Genomic DNA, 16014 nt, shown 5'->3' with positions numbered 1-16014 from the left:
CATGTGTCCCTCTGCCGCTCAGTACACGTTTATCTCTGCCGAGTGAGCAGGGCACAGTTTACGGATTTCAGCTTCTGAACGGTTCGGAACCCCAGGTTCAAAGTTCTCCCTATTGCTGCTGGGAAAACAGTACCTTCCGCCTCACCAGGAAAAACCAACATGTCCGGTGGTTTATATGAAAATCAATGTTCACAGAATAAACGTTTCAGAAACAGCATCGCAGGGCAACACAAACTCCTGGCGTCTGCTTAATCGTGCTGGCCTCCGATAGCGAAGCTGCGCAGCGGCCAAAAATCACTGGAAAGAAGTATGAAATTGGAGAAAAGGAAACTGGAGGGGGAGGATCAAAGAAGGCACCACTAACTTAAAAGTAATAAAAGAGCTAGGAAGGGAGTTAAAAAGAGGCAATGCATTACCCAAGTGCCGGCGGGGACACACAAGTAAAGGAAACGAGGAAGATAAAGCTGGGGGAATTTCAAATCCTGGTTAAATGTTCATTAAATAATTTGTCACACGTATTAAGGCCAGATAGTCATTTTTTTCCCCCTCTTGGGCGCTCATTCGGGAACAAAGGCCTGACCAGACTTAAAACACTGCATCGCAAGGCAGAGAAAATACAGTGATGCAGTGCCGTGGCCTCATAAAGCCAGGCATGTCTTCCTCCTCTTTGTTTCCAACAAGAAAGGGCAACTCTTTCCTCAAAGCAAGGGGTACTGCTAGCTTCACTGGGCCGCCAGGAAGGCTGACATTATGCAACTCAGGGTTGTATTGTACGTGGTGTTCGTATGCCTAACATTCAAAGGAAAAATTAGAACTTCTGTGATGGACACGGGGCCATCATTAGGAGCATGGGCATCTTTGAGCAATGGGAAGTAAAAGCAACCTTTCCCTGTCTGAAAAATAATGGCGACGATGATGATAACATTTACTGCACATCTAATGGATCATGCTCTGAAGAGCACACCTGCAGCGTCTTTTACTCTCGACACAGGTCAGTAACAGCAACACCAGTGAATCTTTACTCAATAGCTGGCGTGTCCATGCCCGCGCTCAATTCTCAACACAACGCGGGAGGCAAGTAGGCCACCCTGGTTTCGTGCAGGGATGTTAACCAGGGGATGAAATGTGCCCAAGAGTTAGCAAGTGGTAGTGCTGGGGTAGGAGCCTACAGGGGCCTGCCTCCAAAGCCTCTCCTTTCTTTCCCACACCTTGCTGTTCTCCTTATGCATTTCCCCTCCACACCCACACCTCTGGGTGGACTCCTCCTGTGTCGCCAGGAGTTCAGAGGTGAGTCGCTGGGTTCTAGCCCTGCGGATGGGCTGTGTGACTCTGGGTGGAGGAGGAGGGGGCGTCCCAAGTCTCAGTAGTTTAGCTACACATTCGGAACTGCAATCCCCTGCCCGCCTCAGAGACTCATGATAAGGAAGGAATTCATGACTGTCATTCATTAAGCACCTTATCATTTTCTGTTTATTTACAAATATTTACTGAGTATGCACCTTACAGACCAAGGACACCACAGTAGGGAGGCAACAATGGCACTCTTTTTTTTTTTTTCTTTTTTTTCAATGGCACTCTTCAGACAGACGTTAAACACGAGACTGTGGGGACTATTTCTCTAAACTGCATCTGTGTTCAACATGATGAAGGTGAGATTCCCGGCTCCTTCATTCACTCAGCCGGCACGTGTCGATGGGCGTGTTACCACACACCAAACACTAACACATGATGAGCGGGGGCTCTTAGAAGAGCACATCATGGGGGATCCTGACCAAATGTGGATCTAAGGCTTCCATGAGCTCTGATGCTTGGATTGAGTTTTGAAGGATGACTACAAAGTAACTAGGCATGGAGGGGAAGGCTCATTCCAGACTACAGAGCAGCGTGCTTCAGCACCCTGGAGGAGGAAGGAAGACAGGCTGGAAGTGTCTTGGGGTAAAGCTGGGTAAATGTGAGGGAACCAGATAAGGCCGGGTTCCTACCATTTAATTCTCACTTACTTCCACAATGACTCTATAGATATCACTCTCATTAGACAGATGAGGAAACTTTATGTACACAAGAGAGTCTGCTCAGAAGCCATCATCCTCCCCTTTTTCCTTGCTGTCAGATCTTGCCTTTCACCCTAGAAACACAAAATGCCAAAACGCACTCAGTCTCCCAGCCTCCCGTGCACACAGGGTCTGGACAGGTAGCTCAGTCCTGGCCAACGGGAGCTGAGAAGTCTGTGAGGGAAGACAGCTCTGAGACAGAATGTCCTCCTCCTTGATAAAGGAAGAAAGCATGCAAAAGGGGATCTCACTCCTCCCACCCTGACTTCACAAGACGAAGCTGCAAAGGTTGGTGGTGCTGCAGCCATCATACACTCAGGAGGGAAAAATCAGGACAATCACAGAGAAACTGCCTAAATATTAGCCAAAGAACACCCTGGCTGCCTAGGGAATTCTAAAAAAAAAAAAACAAAACAACAACCTCTGTTATTCCAACAACTTTTAATTGGATGTTGACTCACAGCCCAAAACATCTGAAAAATGTTTGGCAAAAAATGAGCCTGAGAGGGTGAATCATTTCAAAATTATACAACTAAAAAAAGGGGGGAAATGTGAATTCTGAACATATGCCTAATGATTCTACATCCCATGCTCTTTTTCATTTGATCATATCCCTGAGACTTTGAATTGGGCAAACACTGTAAACCTTAAAGCTCCAAACAGAATTGAGAGAAGATGAATAAAACCAATGCTAATGATAACCCTGAAAAAGAAGAAGAATGTCTGAGACTGTGGGGACTTGGCTTCAGCGAGGGGAAGAACCCACCATGGTGGGAGAAGGGGTGGTTACGGAGAAGCCAAGTGTGGCCCAACCACAGAGGGGTCCTAGGAGTCTGGTTTTCTAACATATCTAGCCTGGCAAGAACAAGGCAGCCAGAGAATTCAACCCTCACTCGGGAGTCTCAAAATATTTAGATTAGTGAAGAATATGCTGAAATTTCCACTTTGAAAACCATGTTTCCTCCTCTCAGCACAAAAAGGCCCCTTGCTTTTCTACTCTAACATACCCGCAGAGATCAGACAGGGACTTTTGTCCTTGATCCGATCCAGAGCCTGGTCAACAAGAGGTATTTAAAGGGGAGGGGTGGGGGAGGGGTAGTATTTTTCTAAAATACTAATTTAAAGAACAAATCAACATCTATTATCTCCTTCATTATGTTTTAAATTGTGCAACTATAAATCACCCTGCCGCGGGTTATTCAAGGGCAGAATTACCAGGCTTGGCTTTCCCGAAGGTTAGAAGAATGACACCGAGCGCTTTTCCCAGTTATAATTTATAACTCTGCATCAGGAACAGCGTCGCGAGCCCATCCATTAGCGGGGTGGCCGCACATCTGTTAAAACTCAGCACGATGACTGAGTGCGGCCCCAGGAAACGTAACCCAATCGTTTCAGAAGTTCCACAAACTCAAGTCGCTTTTTTTTTTTTTAATGTAAAACGATTTGAAAATGCGGTCCCCCTAAAACATCTGCTAAGCTCTTGCTACCCTAACACATGATACTCTTTCTACCATTACCTGCCAAGGCAAATATGTGGTTGCACAAAACACTCTGAGGGGCACGTGACGGGGGCTCAGCTTCAAACTTCCATACTGATGGCAAAGCGCTGGCGTGGGCCTAGGAATCTGAGCTGAGACGTGGTTTACCAGGACTGCAAGTTTCTGTGGGGGAGAGAAGGGGGAGAGGGTGCGCTTCACGAAGGTGCTTTCAAATGTTTGAAAAAGGAAATAACCGCAGGGCTGGATCCATGTGGCAGGGCTGGCGGTACATTTGACAAAGAAAATGAACTCGGACAAGTAGCTGGCCAAGGGTCTGCCGGCTGATATTCCAACTTCTTGAACAAGCTGGGTAAGTTCCATGTGCTTTCTCAGTGTTTCTAACGTAAAAGTGCTGTAAGCAGTGAGTGAAGGCGTACACGCTGATCCATTTAGGCTTCACAGTGTCTGGCCTTACCGGTCAACTGCATCCTACTTGGGTATGTGGCAACAACTGAAAAATAGCCAAAACTAATTTTGAGAACTCCTTATATCACTAGATAAAACAACATGCCTGGTTTTGTGAATTAAGCCCCAGAAAGTAATATGTACGTATAAACACATTATACAATACACATACATACAATATATATAAATGCATTCATATGCAACATGCAATTTTAGAGCCCATATGAAAAATGTAATTTTAGAGAGATTTAAAGAAAAAGCAAAATAGGCAGGAAAATAAGCACGTAACACAGATGGATGGATGTGACTTTGTAAACTAGAAAGCTTCCGTCAACTCTAGTTTCCTTCAAGATGTTGATCAAGCAGCTAAAGAACCCTGTTATCTTTTTTAAAACAATATTCTAGAAAATCCTAGTCTCATTTTTATCTATTATTTTAATTTTAACATAAGTTAGAGGGAGGAGAGAGAAATGCTTGTCTCCCCACAAACCCCCATATACCGGTCGTGACCACTGGACCTCGAGAGGAAGAAGTGTCAGAGACAGGCTCCACCAGTAGGGGTCGCTGTGTCAAGAATTAATCCCTAAGAGTTTCTCATTAGTGATTATTATACTGCAGGCAGCCAAAATGGAAATATTAATTAATTTCAAAGTGATAATGCATTTACAGCAACAATTAGAAATGTATAACTGTAAAAGGGCAACATTTAAAAGACAGATTACATTTAATAAAGTTGCACAAGAACATCCAATTGTAAAATTACTAATCTGCAACAATATTCCTTAAAGAGGCACTTAAAATAGCCTGACTCCATGAAGGGTGACCTAATTACTGTAACTAAAATCACTGTAGTCACAGCAAGTCACAGCAAATAAAGAAGGGACGCTGATGTTAGAATACTGCTGTTTAATACTAAGGGAGCCGGCGACGGTGGAAAAGAAAGGCAGGCCTTCCCAGCACAGGGCTGGGCTGTGTCTGTGTCCTTGACCTTGTACAGTGGAACGCACACTCCAGCAACCCTCGGGTTCAAAGGAAAAGGGGCGAGGGCAGAGCACAAAGAGAACACCACCCCTGGGTGACTGGGACCCTGCCTCTGTGCTCAGGCTCTCCACGAGCGCCTCGGATCCGACTTTTACACGGGGTGGGGCTGTGGATGCAACGACATGGCTTAGGTCCAAAAGCAGGTCTGCATTAAAATGACAGAAGTGTGCCCTTCATCCACAAAGCAATGTCTTAGCGTTATAGAAGCAGTGATAAGCCCCGTACAGAAGGATAAGACCCCAGGCTGACTCTTCCAGTGAGTCCAGTCTGTCCTACCAGCGAAATAGTAGATCCCTGGTCTCCCTAGGGCAGAGCCCTCCCCCACATACAGAGTCCTACATGTTCATGGAAGAAGTGACTGGCTGTGAGCTTCACAAGTCCAGGGAGCCCATTCCACCTCTTTATGAATCTCAGTCATGTGGGACTCTGATGTCTAAGAAACACCACCAAATACCTAGATACATAAAGATATGACAGGTGCTCTATCTATTACTGTTAATCCTCACACCAACCTGTGTTGCCATTATGGTTGAGAGGTAACAAGCTCAGGAAGGTCACACGTCTGGCCCGAGTCCTCCCAACGCCAAGGGTGAGAGCTGGGCTTGACCATCAGGATCATGAGCAAGAGAGCTGCTTGCTCTACTATCCCAGGCAGCAGCCTTCTCACACTCACCACCACCAGGAAGCCCTGTCAAATCCTTTTCCTAACACCGGCTAAGGGTTTACCTTCCTTGCCTTTTCATGGAATAGTCCATCACTGCCAAAACAACTTAGATAAAATTCAGTGGGTTTTTCTTGGTTATGTCACCAATTTTCTCCAAGCCTTCTCAAGGCTTATCTGCTCATTTTCCCAAATGCCCCTTTCACCCAGAGCCACAGAGACCAGATCTTGTTTGATTTGGTGCCCCAGCTGCTCCCAGTGGGCATTTTCCTGACTGGAGGATCAGGGGCCAGGGTTGGGAGGGGGCCAAGGTCTCTGTACACTGGATGGGGAGGGGGAGGAAAGAGCCACGTGTGCTGGGCATCAGGCATCACTGGACCAGCTCCCAGTATGGTGAGTGGGGACCTTCTCCTGTATGGTAACACTTCTGCCTAGGTTTCCAAATCCACACTCTGCTTTTCCACTGGATTGTGTCCCAACAAGAGTTACCATCAAACAGTATTAGTTATTAATACCACCCAATACTCTGTGATCACGACATGGCTGCCTGCCTGATTTCATTTGCTGGCACTTTCAGAAACCCTCCTGATACATCCAAGAAGCTGACAATACAGCCTGACTCAGCTAAACACATGTTTACATACTGTGTTCATGTGAAGTATTAGATCCCCTCCCCAAGAAACAGAAAACCATTCACCCCATCTTTTACTTTCCCAGAGCCAGTCTTCCTCTTCCTCCCACCTGCCCCACCCAGGGTTTTTAAGCCCTGGGATCTCATCACAGAATAAGAGTCGTTGTCATTGTCCATCAAGGCGCCCTCAATGAGTGGAGTCCACATCCAACAGTGTAACACCACCCTCCATGACGGTCTGAGTCATCACAGACCCACAGCGAGCTCCTTACCATCACATTCCTCTGATTAGAGAAATCCCGGAATAAGAAAGAAACAAGATGTTTCTGATGTCACAGAAAGGAGTTCCTTCACTTCCACCAATGTTCAAATACAAGTGAGGAAATCCAAGACCCAGAGATTACAAATTATATTTGATGATTGGTCCACTGGTCATGAAGGTGCAGGGCCAGTGGAAAGTGAGAAAGGACGCTCCTCTCTCCTCTCCAACTTCCTAAACTTGAACAACTCATCCACAGGCCTGCCAGTGGCCCTGGCACCAGTCCAGACCAATATTCTTAAGACAATGAGCCAAAATCATGATCAAAGACGCCCTTGCAGAAAACCTACTCTCATGCAATCACAGCAAATCAGTCAATCAGGAACCAACAGAAGCCTGTGGCACACACTCCCCTTGAACTTGGAGAACTGCTCTCCAGAGGTCCTCTCACTTCTTTGGTTCTTTAAGTATTCAACTCTTGGATTATATCTATTTACTTTGCATAAGAAACACCTGTATGATCGAAATTTTAAAAACACACTTACTTTCTTCCTATGCACATCAAGAGATTTTCCTTGTTGTGTTTGTCATCCCCAAACATGAAGTTTAAGTAGGTGGGAAATTTTAGAGGCCTGTATTTTAGAAACATACCATACCAAAAATATTGTGTACAATATGCATTCTTCACTCAAATGACTTCCTACTCAATGCTTCCATGAAAGAACTGTTCAGAGACAGTTGAAGAGGGCCATCAAAAACAGGAAAACTTCACACTTACCTTTGTGAAGTCCAAGTCGAAACGTGGTAGTCTGAAGCATCCAAAAGGACTTACCTTTGGCAAAGTAAAGAATAAAATGTGCCTCCAGCTGACAAAGGATGCTCCAGCAGAGGTTTAAACCCATTAAAAGAAGAATTTAGAGCAAAAATATAGACTTTCAATGGAAAAAAAGGAACCACATTTGCTGGGAATGCAAAAGTCACAAACCCACGCTATTTACCTACTAACACAAAACACAGTTGGGAAGGACTGCGCTTACTGAAGAAGAAAAAAAAGACCCCATCAAATGTAAACAAACCACCTTCATCAGCCGTGTGAGCACAACAGCGAAAACACACAGCTCTCTGGGCCTTTGAGACATCTCTAGAGAAACAGATGCAAACTCAAGTCAACTGAAGTGTGCTCAAGCGCCCCTTCTCACCCCTCTGAAAGGTCTGATGACGTGATGCTCAAGACCAGACTCGTTCTCATGAGAGGTGAGAGGCCAAGGAAGCGAGTGTGCCTGGGTTTCTCTAGTGCCCTTTCTGGAAAAGCACACAGGAGGAGTGTGTGGCAACTGCAGCTGATGACTCACCATGGACTTGGTGAAGGGTCTCGCCAAGGTGAAGAGCAGCGTGTACACCCACCAGCCACGGTGGAGGGCGGAGTACATCATGTTCCCGGGGTGCACTGCATTCGACGTGACCCCACGGGGGGACAGGCGGCGGTGGAGCTCGTTGGAGAACAGGATGTTGCACAGTTTGGACCGGTTGTAAGCCAGCATGGCCCAGTAGTCGTTTTTTGATGGAGAAAGGCGGCTAAAGTCTAGTTTTCCCGAGGAATCATTAATATCTGTAAATCTAAAAAAAAAACAAAACAGAAAATGTGATATGAATCGGTCAGCCCCTGACTTCTTATACAGCTTTGTGTTTTTATTAGAAATCTGAGAAAACCATGCAGAGATGACTGAAATCTCAATTGGGTGACCATCGAAACAAAGTCTCCTTAAAAAGAAACAATGGTGATTTCACAATATAAACCAACCAGGTCCAAAGACACACTTAATAAGGGGCCAGACTCATAAATGGAGTCGTCTTCACTGAACCCCCATCCACTATCCCTGCCTCTAACGTCTATTTTTTCAAAACCTTCAACAGGAAGTTCAAGGATAATTAAATTAAATGGGAAAACATTTTAAATGAAGGGCTGCTGCTTTTGGAAGCAGAAAGATATTGCATTCCTAACCCTTGACAGGGTTTTCCTGGGTTATTTTAGCCAGTGTTTGTGTCCTGTATGTTTTCATTGGAGCATCCAAGTAAATATAGATGAGCCTTGCTGCCTCCAAGACTCTCATCCAGATTAAAAATTAATGATTATAAAGGGGTTATAACCTTGGTGAGGTGCCATCAATAGTCTCATACGTTTAAAAGATAAATGTAAACAAAGCCAAAATGAGTGCTGGCAGAGTCTAATGTTTTTAAGTATACCCATGGCATGGATACACACAAATCAAAGTAAGTAGTTGATGTTTTATAATTGGGTCTGACGGAGTCGTTAAACACCAGCTGTTTGTTTCTTCCCTTCCTTTCTTCTTTTTATAATGACAACAAAGTAATGACTTCCGTAACAACCAAAAGAAAGAAGAAGAAGGAAAAAAAAAAAAAAAAAGATCACAACAGAAGGAATTCAGTCTCGTATTCTTTAAGGAACCCTCAGAGTTTGCTAAATTAACTCCGGGCATTTTCCCCAAATAATAAGGGAGTATATGAGGGCACTGGGAACAAATGCTGAGGAAAAGGAAAGCAAAAGGTGAGGCGGAAACGATAGAACCATCTGGTAGTTCCTAAATATGAGTGAGCAGTTCATGTGGGGCTAGGACCAAGAAATTCATGTGTTAATGGAAATTAAGTACCCCTTCTCCAGGACTCAGTCAGTGACATCCCGTTTCTCGTATTAAATGACTTCACCAAGACGAAGTCATCAATAAAGCTGATGGCTGGAGACGTCAGTGTGGACACAGCAGTGAGACCCTGGCTGTTTCCAGGTCCCCAGACCACGGGAAGAGCCCAGATTTCTGAGCTTAATCATCTGGAGCAGTGGGACTTGGCGGGAAATTTGGAAATTTATGGGGGCCTTTTTCTGGTTGTCATAACGATTGCCGGTGGGGTGCCAGGGACAGTGGATGTCCCACCAGGCCAGGGGAGTCTTGCTCAAGGAAGAGAGCCCCGCTGGACACGCATGCGGATGAAAGCCTGTGCGTAATTATCTGGGACTAGATTCGAGCTGTGCTCTGCACAGATGCACCGTCCTAACAGCTACTGAACTTCCAACAGTGGAGCGCCACAGCTTTGCGGGTGAGGAAGGAGTGTGCTTTGGGATTCTGGGGGTGAGGCTTGACCTGAGGCTGGGGGCACTGGAAGCCGTAAGGCCGCACACCTGCCAAGAGTCAGCGGGTGTGAAGATCCTGATGGAGGATCATGCACTCCAATGACTTTCCATCCCTGGAGTCCTGCCTACACGCTGACATGCTGGAACACATGTTATTTTAGCTTCACAGTCATTTTGCCCCAGCATTGCAGGTAGGTAAGTCCACTGAGTTACAACATCGCATGCAGGGAAGTTATATTATTTCCGAATTTTATCTCAACATAGTGATAAGGTGTTACAGAAGAGCTGTCACACACACACACACACACACACACACACAGGATTGCTGAGTTGAGGATACAATGATCAAAGGTAAGGGCCACATCCCAGAAGTTCTACACGCTCTGGGAAGAGAAGAACGTCAAGGATTTCGACAACGTCTAACAGGAACAGGGTGAATACAGCAAGCTTCGCTCACTCTGCTGTGCTCTCATCGCCCTTCTTGGGGTCTCTGTTTAGCCCAATCCAGCTCAGGTATCACTTCTTCCAGGAAGCTCTCCCTGACTAACTCTTCCACTGCTTTATACCACAGTGATTTCTTGGGTGGCAGCGAGGGACAGACTGAAAGATGGCACGCAGAGCAGATGGAGATGAAGTGTCTGTTTTCCAGGACCTGGTCTATCGTATTCCTACTGCTCAAGCACCTGCCACCCCCGCAACATGACCAACAACGCAAGTCAAGACCCCTGGCACTTTGTGCCTCTGTTCTGACCACACAGACCACTCTCCACCTGCTTCCAGGCCTAGACTGTGAGCTCCCAAGAGACGGACAGTGAGCTCCTTGACTGTTGCCTATGACATATAGTGGGGATTAAATACAGTATTAAAAAACTGAAGCCTCGTCATGGGTTCATAATTCTAAATTAAGAGCCAAGTTTTCCTTATCACAAAAAGCTTTGTTCGAGCTTTGTGCAGAAGGCAAGTTTCACCACTGGGTTCAGATGCTTTATGTTTTCCATGAATATTTGCAGGTAGCACTTTCTCATGTTGAGAGTGACTTCATGCTTCGGCTTTTTAAGGCTAATGCAGACTTGGGAACACTGGGTTAGATTCAACCCCTACGAGGAGGAAGGCGTGCCTTCCTAATCCCCAGCCTAGGAATGAGGCCAAAACAAAACAAAATCCACCATGATGAGAAGTTGGATGGAACCAGGTTGAAGGAAGGTTTCGAGATGGAGAAGCACAGCTATTAACGCTAGGCCCTCCGTCTGCTAGCCATCAGCAGAGCCCAGGTTCCTGCCCTGCTGATCCCCTGGGCAGTGCACTCATTTCCAAGGCCTGATTAGCTTGTTTGACAGTCCTCCAGGGAGTGGGGAGGGTGGGCAAGCTTTCTGATTCCTCTGAGATGAGCCCGGCTTCCTGAAAAATGACCACGTTCACCTCTCAGCTCAAGAGGCAGCAAAACAAGTCTTCAAAGGCTGCCCACCCTGTTTTCAAGCTGAAAAATTGACAAAGCCAAACAATAAAGTCTTAATAGATTTCTCCTCCTACTGGGGCACTAACATGTTAACACTTGCTTTCTGGACATTAACATCTGCTGTTGGAGAAGACCTTTATCTTGTATTTCTCTAAATACTTCTCCTTTATTTTTATTTTTTTTTAAACAGGATTTTTAAATAACCCAAGTAACATAATTAGGCTGGATTCTATGGAGACAAAAGCTAGCATGTTCAAAGAATAGGACTGAATTTGCATCCGAGGCTGTGTGTGTGTGTGCGTATGTGTGTTGTGTGTGTGGCAACTTGGCACTCCACACAGCTGCAGCCGTCTACCGCCCTTCAGCCAGCACTCCACTCTTTTCATTCTATTTTAATTGGTATCTGGAAAATTTTTCATGGCAAGGAAGTTCTCATTTTCATAGGGTGGATTTGAGGTATGCAGAAACTCGACTCACTTGTTCCGATTCCAGATAAGCAACCAAAATACAGGGACAACTCAGGGAGGCTAATAAATATTTTGCCTTGGGGCAGTCTGGTATAACATTTTCTGCAAACATCGGACTTTATTTTTCCCCTAACAGGGGGTCTTGACCCCAACGAAGAGATTCCACCAAGGTTTATGGAGGTAATTAGATACCAACCCTTCCGTTTTACGACACGGTTTTAGGGCTCTGGGTCCTTGAGCAGTGAGTGGGCGCTCTCCCAGGTCTGTACGCCCAGTGTTCGCACTGGCTCTGGGGTGTGGCATATGGGTAATAAACAGACAAACTTGGGGGGATTAACATTTTGCATAAACACCCTTTACTATGGGCACGAGGTCATCGGAAAACCAGCGCCCAGCACCAGACAGGAGAGGGCCTGATGGCACGCACTTTAGGAAGACCTGGTCTAGAAACTAAAATGGATTGAATTCAGGAGGCCAAAGCCCTGCCTCCCGATCCATCTATTAAATGAAATTAAGATTTGGATCTCCAAGGTAAGCATGAATTACACTGCAGTTAAGGGGAGAACAGAGACACCACATGAAATAACCATGTCAGATCCAGATTTAGAAGGGAAGCAGGCAGCTGACAACTCCACAGACTCGCCCATTAAATACCAGCTCATTTAAACCAATCCCGGGGTGCCCTCTACATCTGGCGAAAGACGGCGACTGGCAGGTTTGTCCCCATGCTCTCGCCCCATCGCCCGCCCCCGCGGGGGGCTCCCCCTCACGCCTGAGCAGGGCCACTCCACTTCCAGGAACCTGGTCTGATTTGCAAAGATAAGGATGTCCAGATTTTGTTACCACCTCATTATGAGACGTCCCGTGTCTTTTAACACGGGGGAGGATTATTACCGGCATTTTCCTTTCCTTTCGGCCGTCATAAATTTCAAACGGTAAAAGTAAATCTATCTGCAGTGTGTCACTTCGACCATAAGCCCCTGTGTTTGGGAGTGATAAACGGTTCAGGCTAACCCTTGGCTGGTCTCTCTCTTCCAAGTCCCAGGGGTTACATTTTATGGAAGCGTGATTAAAAAAAATAAGCTTCATTCTGGGTCACTAAAACATCTCAGGACTTAAGTCGGAGAAGAGGAAGGGGGAAAAAACAGGCCCCGGCACGTTCTTTTTCTCCAGCTACTTTGCTAGGAGTGAAAGCCCCCATCCACACCGGGAAAATCTCCATAATGTGTATTAAACTCTAGCTTCACCCGGCAGTTCCCTCATCCTCTCCCGGTACTTCTCTGTTGTTTATCCACCTCTAGAAACAAATATGCTGAAAATACGAGGAAATTTTCAAATGCCTTCTTAGTCGACTGAATATTCTCCTAATGGTAATAGAAAAGAATTGCCATCTGATGTTTTAATTGAAATTTTAACCAAAAGAGGCATGGCCAGATTTCTAATATGTTCTAACTACAGTACTTTCCTTTCTACAATTACACAGCTAATGTCTGCATTGAATTCCCTAATTTCTCATTATAAAACAATTGGATTTCATCTCGCGGTCTTTAATTGCATTGTTTCTACTGCTAGAATAACTGCACATTCTTCTTGGTGAGGTGGTAAGGCTGGTGAATGACAAATCAATAAAGGTCAGGCATTCAGATTTAATCAATTATTATTCCATCTCGAAGCAAAATCAATGAGGGGCTTGAAGTATAGTTATAAAAACCATCTACCGTGCTGTCTACACTACCCCTAAACAATCGCCCACCATCACAAAAAATAAATAAAACCTTGGTAAGTTCAGGAGCCAAGCTGAGTACACACTCTTTGGAGAAGCACTAATGAAAATTATCTTCAAAAACAGAGGGCTGCCCTGGTGGCTTAGTGGTACAGAATCTGCCTGCCAATGCAGGAGACAGTGGTTCGATCCCTGATCCGGGAAGATCCCACGTGCCTTGGGGCAACTAAGCCCGTGTATCGCAACTCGTGAGTATGTGCTCTAGAGCCTGGGAGTCCCAAGGACTGAAGCCCACGAGGCACCTACTGAAGCCGGCGTGCTGCGGAGTCCGTGAGCAAGAGAAGCCACCTCAGCACGCAGCCTGAGCACCGCAACTAAAAAGGAGCTCCCCACTCGCCACAACCAGAGAAAAGCCCGCGCGGCAGCAAACACCCAGCAGAGCCAACAATAAATAAAATCATGTATTTCAAAAAACTTAAAAAAAAAAAAAAACAGAAAGCGAGCCTGGGGGTGGGGACCATCAGCTGGTGAAAGGAAGGGTGCCTGTGAAAAGAACGTCCAATTCTAACCCACCTATGGGACTCCGAGGAGACCACAACGACCCGGGCAGGGGCTGAGCGGCACAGGACGTCCTGCAGGAGCTGGACAAGGTAGAAGTGGCCCAGGTGGTTCACCTGGAAGGTGGTCTCCAGGCCGTCTTTTGTGAGGGTCCAGGGGAGCCCAAACACAGCTGCGTTGCACACAAGCACGTGAAGTGACCTGAAAAATAAAACATCCCAGTGTTATGCAGAAATAAACACTCTGAAACCAAGGAGATCCATGCTCCCCGCCCCCCCGGGAATAACCATTCCTCACTATCTTGCAGATTACAGGCAGCTGGAAATGGGACAGCTGGGAATGTCACGTCTGAGACAGTTCTGCTGGGGAAGAGCTTGAACTCCCAGTGGGCGATTGTGCTGAGCAGCTGGGGACCACGGGGTTCCTGGCCCGCGAGACTCTGACTGCCAGAACTGAGACCGTGCTGGGCAAACTGGGATGAGCTGGTCACCCTGCGTGGAGTACAGGTTCTACCATCTATCTCAATCTGTGCTTCCTCTACCTACTAAATGAGCAGACTTATTTATATTTACATTATCTTGTACAAAGCTGGTAAGACTATATACTCCCATGCCATGGATATTAAGTTGAGAATACTTAAATCATGTGTTAATATTTTCATTATCTCATGAGAACTAGAAATATCTACATTATTTCACCCGGTAATCCTGTTTCCAAGCAATGGGGTACACTGGAAGTGGCGGGGGTTGGGGGGTGTTCAAAGGATAGCAACTCGTACCTCTAAAGGAAAATACTTCATCATTGATAATTTTCAGAATTTCCACTGAATGATGACAATATAAAGCAAAGTAACGTTTGGTAATTTTATTACTGTTATTTTTCTTTTTTAATGTATTTATTTTTAATTGGAGGATAATGACAAAATTGCACTGGTTCCTGCCACACATCAACGTGAACCAGCCACAGGTATACGCACGTCCCCGCCCTCCCCCTCATCCCGCAGAGCACTCGGCTGCGCTCCGGGCATTCCAGAGCAGCTTCCCGTTAAGTCCCTGCTTTACACGCGGGAATGCACAGGTTTCAGTGCTACTTCTCAGTTTGTTCCACCTTCTCCTTCCCTGCTGTGTCCACAGTCTGCTCTCCATGTCTGAGTTTCTATCCCTGCCCTGCAGACAGATTCATCAGTACCATCTTTCTAGATTGCATATAGATGTGCTAATAAACAGTATTTGCCTTGCTGTTTCTGACCTACTTCACTCTGTCCTCCATTCTGCCTACACATGGGCATAGGGTTCCTACAGCCACCTGCTACCCACTCCATATGCCGCTGCTTCTGTAATGGATTAAATGGTGGACCCAAAAGATAGGTTCACTAGGAACCTGTGAATGGGACCTTATTGGAGAAAAGGGTCTTTACAGATGTTAATTAAGTTCAGGATTTTGAGATGAGATCACTCAGGAATAAGGGAAAACTCAGTGCTATTGACAAGTGTTCTTACAAAAGAAGAGAAGGACAGAAGGCACGCAGAGAAGACTCTGTGAAGACAGGCAGAGACCGGAGAGATGCATATACAGAGAAAGGGGGGTGGATGAGTGCCCACGGCACCAGAAGCTCGTGAGGGGCGTGGACTGGACCTGCCCTCTGAGCATCCAGGAGGGACCACCTGCAGACGTCTCACTTTCAGAATTTAGGCCTCCAGAACTGGGATAAATTAAATTCCTGCTTTTCCGTAAGCCACCAAGTGTGCAGAAATTTGTTACAGCAGCCCTAGCAAACTAGTACAATTTCCAAGATTCATCCTCAAGGGTGAGTAATAATTATATATATATATATATATATATATATGAGGTAGAATTATTAAATTATATATGAACTAGAAACAACTTAAAATTCAACAGCAGAGATTAGATAATCAGCAATGATTAAGTCAGAGATTCCCAAACTTCTCAAGTCAACTTAAAAAGCAGGAAATTAAATGTTATATGTCTGATGCATATCCCTCCCCCACCAAAAAAAAAAAAGATTTTTATACATTCAGGCAGCAAAACAGGAAGTACAGAAAAATGTTAGCTCTGCAT

At 45.6% G+C, this 16014-nt stretch overlaps 1 protein-coding gene across 10 annotated transcripts in view; it reads right to left on the bottom strand.

Annotated features, from left to right (window-relative positions):
* The window catches only part of WWOX (WW domain containing oxidoreductase), an 891989-nt gene that overhangs the window by 626637 nt on the left and 249338 nt on the right, over positions 1–16014 (bottom strand). For all 10 annotated transcript variants that reach the window (XM_043898105.1, XM_043898107.1, XM_043898108.1 and 7 more), the window contains exons 7-8: positions 13951–14136; positions 7939–8203 (exon numbers count right to left, since the gene is read on the bottom strand). In XM_043898105.1, coding sequence (XP_043754040.1) covers positions 7939–8203; positions 13951–14136 — 451 coding nt within the window. The remainder of the gene's footprint in view (positions 1–7938; positions 8204–13950; positions 14137–16014) is intronic.

The sequence above is a fragment of the Cervus elaphus genome, chromosome 4, assembly GCF_910594005.1.
Source record: "Cervus elaphus chromosome 4, mCerEla1.1, whole genome shotgun sequence".
Taxonomy (NCBI): domain Eukaryota; kingdom Metazoa; phylum Chordata; class Mammalia; order Artiodactyla; family Cervidae; genus Cervus; species Cervus elaphus.
This window is presented reverse-complemented; position numbering and strand designations above follow the sequence as displayed.